General features: G+C 32.2%; 1 protein-coding gene across 1 annotated transcript in view; it reads right to left on the bottom strand.

Moving 5' to 3' along the window:
* Nucleotides 1–1,184: 1,184 nt before the first annotated feature.
* NCAM2 (neural cell adhesion molecule 2) overlaps nucleotides 1,185–12,640 on the bottom strand; it is a 289,809-nt gene continuing 278,353 nt past the window's right edge. The window contains exons 17-18 of the mRNA XM_004371382.1: nucleotides 4,311–4,430; nucleotides 1,185–1,293 (exon numbers count right to left, since the gene is read on the bottom strand). Coding sequence (XP_004371439.1) covers nucleotides 1,185–1,293; nucleotides 4,311–4,430 — 229 coding nt within the window. The remainder of the gene's footprint in view (nucleotides 1,294–4,310; nucleotides 4,431–12,640) is intronic.

Genomic DNA, 12,640 nt, shown 5'->3' with positions numbered 1-12,640 from the left:
ATTGTTTATCAAAATCTTAAAAATGACTTCTAGCTACAACATCCAGAATAAACACAAAATAGTGGCAATTCAATTGTTTTCCACTGATATTTTTATAATAGGTATGAATATCAAATAATTTAATAAATCTGAAGGTTTTAATTTCCATTTAGCCAATCAAATTCAATGATTGATCTATTTACCACTGGGAATATGAGTTTTAAACAAAGATTACCTAAACTATGGTCTAAAAAATGCATCTGAGGCTATGATTTTAAGTATTTGAACACTAGAGACTTGCTTGGTAAGATTATTAAAAAAATAAAAGATAATAACATATTTATAAATATATCAAGACAATGTATTGATATTGTTCCCATTTCAGTTTATTTTATTTGAAGCTGAGGGCAGAAATCAATATTCTTTTCATTTGCAGTATATTTAATATTTGTCATAATCCATTCTGAATGAATATGGCATATATAAAAAGACAGAAATTTAGGGTTCTCTCTAATCTAGTTTCACATATGACTAATATTTTTTTAAATGGGTAACAATTTTGATCTGGCACTTCACTCTATTAAAAATCAACATTGAAATAGCACTGTAATCATAACTCAAAAATAATTCTCCAAAGTGTCTCTCGATTTTAATACGTGCTATGGAAATCTGGCTCCTTTAAACCCCGGGTTTTCTGAAATTCTTCTGATAAAAAGTATTACGTTTATTAAGTGCCAACATCTTAAGATGAGAAGCCACTTTAATAATCTAATTGTCTAAGGTAAGACTCAGGAACATGCAGGGGTTTCCTACACATTTATCTCACAAGCTTTTTTTTACTATTTTGTTTTTTCTTATACCCCTCTTTGTTGGAGTGGCTGTGGTATGGATCATAGTTCTTAAGAAATGGAGCACTTTAGCTATATAATAATCTGTAGTACTTCAATTATCAAATCAAATTGGTACCCAAGTGTTGGTGCCAGTCAGGTCTCTATATTTGAAATTTTTAACAAAATAAACACCAACAACAACAACAGAAGAAAATCAACCATGGACAGGAGTCTCTGATCATATGTATATGTGTACAAGCTATTCCAAGCTAAACGTTTCCCAAGAAATTAAGGTCAATGGAATAATTTTGGTCATAGGGTCACTGTAATCCAAATGGTGTTTGTAGTGTTGTTCAAGCTGCTGCCATCTTGTCGTTATGCTTTGCTGTCATCTTCTTTTGATTGTATATCATTAGCAACTTTAATTTCTATAGTTTCTGGATTTAAGATCTCTTTGCCATTTTCTTCTTTTAAGGGCAATTTTCTGGAAAGAAATTGAAAAACAATAATAAACTTCATTTGCTAAGATACTTTAAGCACAATCTCCTAGCATTTAAGTTATTGTTTTGTAGAAAAAAATGTGCTAATTGTCTTGGGAATTTAGAGTTACTTATTAGAATGACATAAAATAATTTTTGCTAAAGCAATACCAAATTGACAGAAAAATAATGAAAAGAGAATAAAACAATCCAATATTGTTAATTGTAAAAATGTGATGCAATACAGAACAACAAGTGAAATAATATATTTATAGATATAGATGCACCAAATCTCTCATTACCAGGTGGCTTAGATTTAATAATCACTTGTAATTATTAAGAATTTTGGAACGTAAAAAAAGGCAAACTTGATATGTCAAACTAGATGATTTACTAGTACTCAAATTTATCAGGTAAAAACTATTAGTAGTTGTCATACATTGTTAAATAAAATTCATAAGACGAATGATTTAGTGATATTTTTACAGATTTTAGTGTTCTTTTGAACTTAATGCAAATAAATATAGTTCAGGATTTTCCCCGTTGTTTATATTTACTGCTTATGTTTTCCTCAGTTGCTATTATTTTTTCTTGCCACTTTCAGTATCACTTTGGAACACATTTTTTGAAGAGTTGTTTCCAATTTTAACCTACAAAACTACAACAACTTTTCTTTCTTAATATTAAGACAGTTCCGCAAATCTTACTATAATGTCAATGAATCAGGATTTTCAGTTTTTTTCTGCCTTTCTGAAGTTCAATAGTTTACCATCAAATCTTGTGCTCTTGTGGTAATATTTGCCTTCCTTGGGAAAAGTTTATTTCCTCTCACCCCATAAAAAGTTACAACTAGAATTTAAATTCACTTCTACCACTCTGTAGTCCTGGTGGCTCAGTGGTTAAGCGTTTGGCTGGCAGCCAAAAGGTCAGCAGTTCAAATCCACCAGCCTCTCCTTGGAAACACTATGGGGTATTTCTACCCTGTTTTATGAGTTGGAATCCACTCAATGGCACAGTGGGTCTTGGTCTTGGGTCTGTCACTCTAACCTCATTCTTTTATGGGAGAGTGAGTTTTATTATGCTTAGTAACTCTGGGATTTATTTGCAATTTGTTTTATATTTTTGAATAAGAAGGGTAAGCCGTTTTATTCCGGAGATCAAAGATATCATGTAAAAACTAGCATTCAAAGTAAGTCTTAAGCAAAATGTAATAAAATCCATTGCTGGGAATGAAGGAGTCTTTACTTGGTATCTACTACCAGAACCAGTTGTCTTGAGTCAACTCTGACTCATGGAGACCCCATGTGTGTCAGAGTAGAACTGTGCTCCATAGGGTTTTCAATGGCTGATTTTTCTGAAGTAGATTTCCAAGCCTTTCCTCTGAGGAGCCTCTGCGTGGACTCCAACCACCAACCTTTCAGTTAGCAGCCTAGGGCTTTAATCCTTTGCACCACCAACGGACTCTATACTCAGTACAGTAGACTCTTTTATGTATAAATTTATATTCATAGTTCGTTCTTTCCCGTTTCCAGGTACTAAAACATTGACAGCAAAACGCAATAAAAACAAAAGTTCATTTCTAGCATGAAAATGTAAAGACATTGAGAGCTTCGATAGATGGTTGGCATGATGCTTAATGCATTTTTTAGTCAAAGAACTATGTACTGACTGTAATCATCAGTTTTTTTCAAATAAGTCTTGGATGGTGTATTTTCAAGTGTTTTCACGACTTATGTTTATCTATTTAAAAATTATTGTTAATTCTATTATTTTTATGTTGAATATTTCTCTTCCAGGATTGAGTTGAACATTAGTTGTTTAATCATCTTTTTGTTTGTTTCACTTCGATTTTTCAGACATATTCCTGCCATATACAAGGGATTTCTTAACTAGTTTCCAATATAAACTTAACTTTACGCCAATATAAACGTTTATGTGTTATTTAATACACAATACTTATACTGTGTATACTCTTATTAAAGAACTTTGTGGTTTCTGAAGGGAAAGATACTGACCTACCTTGTGAAAGCTACCTTTATTAGAATTTCCCTTAATTTAGAATGTAATAATCTCTAAATGCGATAACTAAAAAAGGCCTCAGAATTTATACTGAAATTCTAACTACAGAGTAGGACTTTTTATTTGTGTAAAAATTAATCATTTCATCCCCTTCAAGAGCAGTTACGGGGGGTTTCTGAAACAGATTTTTTTTCAGCCATCACAATACTCAGCCTTTGCTTTAGAATACATCAGGTTTATGTGCAATGAAATGCCAGCTGGTAAAGAAAAGGGGATATCTGTTTTGAAAAACAATAAAAATTAAAAGTGATTTTGTGAACAGTAGTTATAGTATTTGACCACTATGGTTTTGTCATTATCAAATGTTTTCAACAGAATACTACTATTACTAACTCTTACTAATTCCATTGATGTTAATCAATTTAACATTCATGTGTGTGAACAGAGGAACATGTTCATCATCTTTACAGGTTTAATAGAATTTCTGTATTTTTGATAGAGCTATGAATGATACTAAAAGAATTAAATGACATTGTCTTGGATGGAGACTGCATTATTTACTATGTACATGTTAAAATGATAGACAGTATTTCTTACTCTTTATAATTTTTTAGTAGTCTTGAGTACATTTCAGAGTATTTATATTTAAAGCTGTCATATTTACATTCAGTATGATGACTACTTTCCTGACACAGTCTTTATTTCAGTAAAAATTAACCACTTCTTTGACAGTATCCCTTTCTTTAAGATTAGTGTTGGAAAATCCAATTCTGTAACCTATTTTTGTCTTTTTGATACTTCTGAATAAAATCACAAATATGTGTTTCAACAGTAGATTCCCACCTGACATTGATACAATTTTTTCGTGTTAAATGTCTCAGAAGAAAACAGCTTTAATTATCCCCATTGATTTTCATTTAAAAATATACATTTTTACAAAGCATAATGGGTAACCAGCTTTCTAATACTTATCCAAAATACTTATGCATTTTAAGGTACATACTCAGGTTCTGTTAGTGGTGTGGTTTCGTTTGGCTCATTTACTGGGCTCCCATCTTCATGATTAGTAATTCTTTCATCCTCTGTTCTCATCTCCACGATTGGTTCTTTTGATCCATCTTTCCTAGAAAAAAGGGGAAAACAAATCTTGCCTATGTATTGTAAACATGGATGCGTTATGGACCTAGTTAAATATCTCCACCTAATTCCTCCTTCACCCCAAGAAAATCGAACACAGTCAGATTAAGAATACCATCAAGAATTTCATTTTTCATTTAAATAAAACACACCATATATCTTCATGCCTGTAGCCCTGGTGGCAAAATGGTTAAGAGCTCAGGCTGCTGACTAAAATGTCACAGTTCGAATCCATCAGTCACTCCTTGCAAACCCTATGGGACAGTTCTACCCTGTCCTACAGGGTCGCTATGAGTATGATTAGGAATCGACTTGATGGCACACAACAACGTATCTTCATGCAAAAAAAAAAAAAACAGAAAAAAATTCATTTTGTCTCTATTTTCGTCATTGAAATTGTGTTCATTTTTTTGATAAAGAAGTTTGCATTTTAGTTTCTATTGTACAGTTCCTTTTGGAATAAATAGAAGTGAAAATTATTTTGTTAAACAATAAACATAAACTGTTTTTAACTAGCCATGCCTTTTGAAAACTATAAATAAAAGTTTTATTTGAAATAAATCATCAGAAATATTGCTTCCATTATAATATTTGGATAATAACATTTTATATGTGAAATATGTTACTGTCCTAAAACTTTATAAATTTGTATAAAATATTTTATCTATAATGTGGTAACTGATTTTTAACATAGCCACGTTTTCAAGAAAATAGTTTAAATGAAAAGACTTATTTTAACATATATGCATGATATTTTCATTTATAAGGTAAAATTCAAATTCATTATTGCATAATTGCTACATTTTGTTCTGTTATCCTTAAGGTCATCATGAGTCTGAACTGACTTGATACCAACTAACAACAACAAAATATATGAGGATATGTGTAATTTTTTCTAATTAATGAAAAGTAGAAAGCTTGTTGCAGTTTCATACCTAAAAAATGAGCAGAAGGAAAAGGAGGAAACCTGGTAGTTTATTTCTCTTTCAGAATTTTCTTAATAGTCTATGGATCTATATTGTAAAAAGAAAATCTACCAAAAAGAAGGGGTTGGGTGTGAAGAAACTATAAACTTCTGTGAAAATCTATAAGCATGGGGATACAAGCATATTAAAAAGCATTTGGTGGTGATAAAAGGTGAAGCGCGATGGAGTGGATGAGAAAGATGCATTCTTAATGCGGATTAGAAATACGACACAGAGGGGAAAAAAAAGAAGAAAAAGAAGATACGGACAATTGACATCAACTGCCAGGACAGTTGCTGGAAGGTAGGTTTATTGCAAAGCTGTGTATCCCAACCATTGTTGATATGCCTTTTTAATAGTGCCATCTCCAGAGGCAAACGAGACAAAGAAATGAACTATAGTAATTGACACCCTGAACTTTGAATGTAATTCTAGTCAATACGAAATAACTGGTTGATAATATTGAAGTTACAGGACCTTAGAAGAAAATGTTCTATTTAGGTCTTTTTGTTGTTGTTGTTAACAGTGAATGTAATTGTTAGATAAAATCAGATAGTCTTCCTTCTCCTCCCCCAACACACTCAATAAACTGCATTATCCATCATTAACTGGGATGATGAAAAAATGGTAACAAATTTCTTCTCATCTAAAAGAAAATTTATTAGAGTGATGATTCTTTGGTGGAAAATACTATGTTATCCTGGGAGATTCTTAATAGTGAATGAAAATTCCAGGATGACATGTATGACAAAGGATGATACCAAACTGATACTCCGTTTCTTCTAATCTGAAAGAGAACATAGCTCAGGATTGTTGAGAGGCTGCAATGTATAAATATTTATTCATACAAGGAAAAATAATGTCAATGCAAAAGAAAAGAGCCAAGAAAAACAATGTTTTATTTAAAGTTACTCAACTTTGAGGTATGTTCTTAAGAAGCATGTAAATTAGGATTGCAAACAAAACAAAACAAACTAATAAAAATTCAGTGGCCCATATATTTAACAGACCCTAGAAATGCTCAGACTTGAACACAAAAATACCAATGGCGATAAAACACGGCAGTCAGATGGCAGGTTTGCTATTGTTGCACTTGCCTGAGGATGCACTCATGTCACATTTCCTTGTGTCTAAACTTTTTTTTTTTTACTTTTAGGAATCAAATGTCTGTGGGACTTGGTCTTTCAGACAAGTTTAGCAACATTCTCTGATCAGTGGCTTCAAGTTAGAAAGCTTTATATAATAGTAAAGATGGCTACTTGTCAGCTCCAAAAAATTTGTCGTTTCATTTGCTTGTTTGTTTTTGTGATTCTTTAATCCACTATTTTAATAAATAATGCACAACCCCAATGCTCTTGTGAGACTATTTTGAAAGACATGTGTATTGACTATTCTGAGCAGAAAAGTGAATCAGGAGGGTTGGACTATATACGAGAACAAGTTTTAGGAAGATACAAATAAAATATTTGCCTAATATTTTGATTTAATTATAAAACTAAAAATTGTTTAGTAAAGTATAAAATAGACTTTTTAATATGCTTAAAATTTAAAAAAATCAAAGATATAAGGAAGCATTACACTATAGTTTTTATACTGCATTTTTTCTTAGTAGTTTATAAAATAATAATGTATCTTCCATTGGCTAGCATGTTAGATTTGATGTAAGATGAAAATATATTTTTATTATGCTAACAATTGGTTCAAATCTATGACAAAATCAAACAGAATACAGAGAAAAGAGAATTAGTGGGGATTTGGACTTCACTTTTGTTTTCCTTTCTGAACACCAACCAACATAGAATTAACTTTAAAGGATAAAACAAACATCACTGAAAAGAAATGAAAGACTAGCATAGAGAAAACAAAAATAAAGATTTTTATTTTTGTTTTCTATAATCATTTTTTTTAATCGGCTAGCACAATCACAGAGTACAGGATACCACAAAACGTTGTATAGGGAAAAGTGAGTCTCTTCCCATTCCTTCTCATGTCCTTCCTACAGGACGCTTAGTTATTCATCAGAGAGACAACCACTAATACATATTTTAAAAGTATTTTTTGCCAGAGATATTCTATGCATATAGCAGTATATATGTGTGAAAGTGCATAGATAAAGTTATTTTTACACAAGTGGTAATATACTATACTGACCAAGTGCTTTTTCAATTCACACCAGGTTTTAGCTGAAGCCGTTATCAGAACTTTTAGATTTAGCTCTTTTTCATGGTGCAAACTATCTGATTTTATGTATGCACCACCACATATTTGACCAGTTTCCAACTAACAGACATTTAGGTTGTTTATAACCTTTTCTAAAAACTGTCTAGTGGAGTATAAAATAGACCCTTTAATATACTTAAAAAAAAATCAAAGAGGTAAGGAAGCATTGTCCTATAGTTTCTGTGCAGCATTTTTTCTAAGTAGTTTATTAAATAATAACGTGTCTTCCCTTGGCTAGCACGTTAGATTGATATAAGACGATAATCTATCATTTTTATTTTTATATATTCATAAATGTAAGGATGTCAAGTGCATATTTTACTTACTCTTAGATACTATATCTGAAGCACATTTACAATGTACATGAGTTTAGTCTCCTATCCTTTATTTGAGGATTTATATTTAAGTGTACTTGAAGTGGCTCCAGAACTCTTACCAATACTTTCTGTGGAGTTATAAAGCATGAACAAAGCAATATTTTGTCTAAACAGGCACAAAAATATGAATTGGTTTCACCATTTATAGAATGGTGAACATATAAATTCCTGCCAGATTTCTAGATTATTAAACAGAAAATAATGAGAAGTATAGCACAGTGGTTAAGAAGGTATGTCCTGGAACAAGACTAGCTGGTTCTCCCACGAATTCACTGCACAAATATCTCTGTCCTCTGGCTTGGTCAGTAATTCCCGTGGGAGTCACAGGTTGTGCAAATAGTTGGGTAGCTCAGCTGCTAACCTAAAGGTTGGAGGCCAGAGGTCACACAAGGGGGCCTCAGAAGAAAGGCCACATGATCTACTTAGGAAAAATCATCTATTGAAAACCCTATAGAGCACAGCTCTACTCTGACATATCAAATGGACAACTACTGGTTGGTTGGTAATTTCTGTAAAGTGCTTAGAATAGTGCCTGACATATATGAAGCACTCAGTCAGCATTAGCTGTCATCAGTATCCAGGAGTTTAGGTTAGGAAATGTATTACTAACATCTGTAACTTGAACAAATTAAAGAAAAGCAAAATGCAAATATCTTAACAGATCTCGAGGAAAAAATATGTTTTAAAGTTTATCAATTCTTGAATAAAAATGTAAAGATTCATGGGTTAAATAATACCATAAGCAAAATCCAATGTTTGGGATAGATTGGGAGAAATATTTACAACAAATATAACATCAAATGATTAAGGGTCATAGTATATAGTCACTAAGAAAATAAGTGAGTAAGAGAAAACATCGAACAACTCTATGAAAATGTGTAAAAAATATGAACAGGCAATTCTCAGAAAAAAATAAAGGAGACCAAAAACTAAATCAAAGCAAAGCTCAACTGGAAAGAAAAATGCAAATTTTAAATAACATCAAAATAACATGTTTCTTTTAACAGATTGGTAAAATTTAACAATAAATTTATGATATTCAATGATTGAGAAGCTGTAGAGAAATACACATTTTCTTAATTATTGCTGGGACTGTGAATCTTTATAGACTTATGAGGGCAATTTGCCAGTGCTTTTCAGTTTTGACCTGTTCCGCATTTAGGAGCTTAACGTCCGTTTACAAGATTTATTTAAAAGAAAGTTCAAAACAGCATTGCCTGTAATACAAAAATATTGGAAGTTTCATCTAAATTATAAAAACAGAGAAGTTCGTAAATACACTATGGTATGTAATATTATGAAATACTAGTTACTGATTAAAGATTGTATAGAGTTTTATGTGCTGCAATGGAAACTTCTTAAGGCTGCATTGTCATGTAAGAAAAATACAATTGTAATAATATATACCTATATATACATTAAAAAAAAAAACCCAAACCCATTGCCATTGAGTCAGTTCCGACTCATAGCAACCTTATAAGACGAGTTTCTAACAAGCAGCTGGTGGAATTGAACTGTGGACCTTTTGGATAGCAGTCCTAGATCTTAACCACTGTGCCACTAGGGTTATGTATTTACGTGTGGATGTGAGTATGTGTGTATGAAATAGGATCTCATTTCTTTTAAATGATAGACTACATAGGAAATTATTTCAAAGGATACACATCAAAATTTTAATAAAATTTATGCATGTGAAGGCAAATTGAATCAGGAATAAGGACTTTGATTTCTGCTTTCTATGTTTCTTAGATGTCTGAGTTTTTAATACAATATTATATATACGCTGGGTTATTCCTTTTGTAAGTAAAGGATGTATTTCCTAAAAAGAAATATTGATGCCTGTTAAGCTGTACTAACTGAAAGCATTAATAGCTCAAGGGTTGTAAAGTCTAAATGCACTCTGTCCTTGTCAGACATCATCTGGTATATCATGGTCATTGCGAGGTGATGTTATTGATTAATTAGTGAGAATATACTATCAGGGTATACAGATTTTAAGTAATTAAATAATTATGAAAGAAGTATTGGAAATGATTAGTCCCCAAAAGGGATGAGTAAAGGTTTATATTGTAGTTATCTTAAAATATAAATATACCTGTAAAATAGATAATTATATATCAACTTATTCTATGTTTCATTTCAGAAGGCAGAATTAATAACAAGCTTAAGGCTAGTATGTAGAAGAACTTATTTGCAAGACATTTGGACCTAGATAGAATGGAGGAAATGCAAACTACCACACAAATACAAAACAAAGAGAAATTAACTCTGGGAAATTATATGCTCCATGTGTTTACTTTGATTGCAGGGAAGATAAAATGACTTTCTCTTCTCTTTAAGGCCTCTTATTTTATGATTTCAAGTTTGGGCCAATGTATATAGTTAAAATTGAGGAACAGATATTTCTGTAATGTTTGAATTCTTCTGCCACCATGCTTTAGCAGGGATTCATGACTGAAACGGGAATTGGGTTGGCATGCAGTAATACCCCATTCATCTTGTGTTTTTATCATTCAGCTATGATATTTCTTCTCACAAACTAAAGAAAGGCTGAAAGAATGAATCACGTATGCCAATTAGCTTCCATTTGATAACCAATTATTAGATGCTCCTTTGTATTCTTCTCTGTTTCTTGTGTTCTTCAGGATTTAGGGTAACTTGCTAAAGTGTTAAATTTAATCTCTTTTCTGGAATGTTTGAAATGCTATTTCTTATCCTTTTACCATGTATCTTCACTTTCCCCCAACAATAATGATACGTCTTCCTTCTTTCTCACTGATTATTTGGACCAAGATGAACCAATACAGTAGCCACACTTTTTATTACATGATGATTTTGTGGTTGTCCTGGCACATTTCCACTAGAAGGTAAGCCTGATTTACTAACATTCTTTGTTGTTAGGCTTTTTATTTTACTATCTTCTTCACATATTAAATTGATTATTACAAAACTGATGGACAGTATAATAATAATTCCTTGAAATCAAGAAAGTAAGTGCCTCCAATGCCTAGCAATAAAAGCAACAAAGAATAATAAAAACAAATCAACACATCATTTTCTTTTCTATCAACATTACCCAGAAACTACTTATTTGCGATTTCATTCATATATCCTCAATTCTTGGATGAAGTCATGCTTCCTTTTATGATAGAGTCTTTTCTCATTCTATCCCCTTTGCCTGGAAAGCCACTTTCCACACTCCCCCTACACACATATATAGACACACACATACACACACACACACACACACCAGCTAGTTAATGGCTACTATTTCTTTATATTTTAGTTCATTCATGACATCCTCGTAGATCCTTTCTTACATAGTATTTACCACAGAAATAATTAATTTATTTATCTCTGTGATTTTTTTTTTTTTAAACTAAAACATGTTTCACAGCCACAGTACATGTTCCTGATAGCAGAGACAGATCCTGCTTTTTCTCACACTGGATCTCCAGGGAGTATGACAGTGCCTGGAATGTAGCTGTTTCATAAATATTTGTGGTTATAAATGAATGAATGGATAAACAGAAGTCAAAGGATAGTTTAATAAAATAGCAAATATTTGTCATTTTCATAAGTTAAGGTGTGGGAATGCTAGATAAATTAACTTGGTCAAGGTCAAGTAGTGATGGGCTATTCTAGGGCTGCACACTAAATCTTATAGACAACTGATATTAATTTCACTTTTTTTCTGGTCTCATGGCAAATATGATCTCTTAAAACAAAAATGATCTGCATGTGTAATGAATATGTCTTGTAATAAATCAGCATAATCTAATAAACTGTGATAATATGAAATGACAAGTCACAGAAGGCTTGTGATCATATTTAGAAGCTATATAAATTTATTTAATAAAATATGTTGTATGCTATTTCTTATGAATCTATATGCATATGAATGTTGCTGATAGGTGCCATCTAGTCAGCTCCGACTGGTAGCGACCCCATGTACGACAGAATGAAACACTGCCTGGTCCTGCTATGTTCGAGCCCATTCTTGCAGCCACTGTGTCAATTCGTCTCCTAAAGGGTCTTCCCCTTTTTTTGCTTTCTCTTTACTTCACCAACTATGATGACCTTCTCCAAAGACAGGTCCCTCCTGATAACATGTCAAAAAGTAAGTGAGATGAAGTCTTAGCATCCTCACTTCTGAGGAGCATTCTGGCTGTGTGTCTTCCAAGATAGATTTGTTTGTTCTTCTGGCAGTCCATTGTATATTCTTTGCCACACCATAATTCAAATGCGTCAGTTCTTCTTTGGTCTTTTTTATTCATTGTCCAGCATTTGTATGCATATGAAATACCATGGCGTGGGTCAGGCACACCTTAGTCCTCAAAGTGACATCTTTGCTTTTCAATGGTTTAAAGAGATTCTTTTTGCAGATTTGCCCAATGCACAAAGCATTTTGATTTCTTTACTGATAATTCCATGGGCATTGATTATGGAGCCAAATACAATGAAATCCTTGACAATTTCAATATTTTCTGCATTTATAATGATTTTGTTTATTGGTCCAGTTGTGAGGATTTTTGTTTTCTTTATGTTGAGGTGCAATCCATAAAGAAGGCTGTAGTCTTTGATCTTCATCAGTAAGTGTGTCAAGTCCTCTTCACTTTCAGCAAGCAAGATTG

Source organism: Trichechus manatus, unplaced genomic scaffold (assembly GCF_000243295.1).
Source record: "Trichechus manatus latirostris isolate Lorelei unplaced genomic scaffold, TriManLat1.0 scaffold00012, whole genome shotgun sequence".
Taxonomy (NCBI): Eukaryota; Metazoa; Chordata; class Mammalia; order Sirenia; family Trichechidae; genus Trichechus; species Trichechus manatus.
This window is presented reverse-complemented; position numbering and strand designations above follow the sequence as displayed.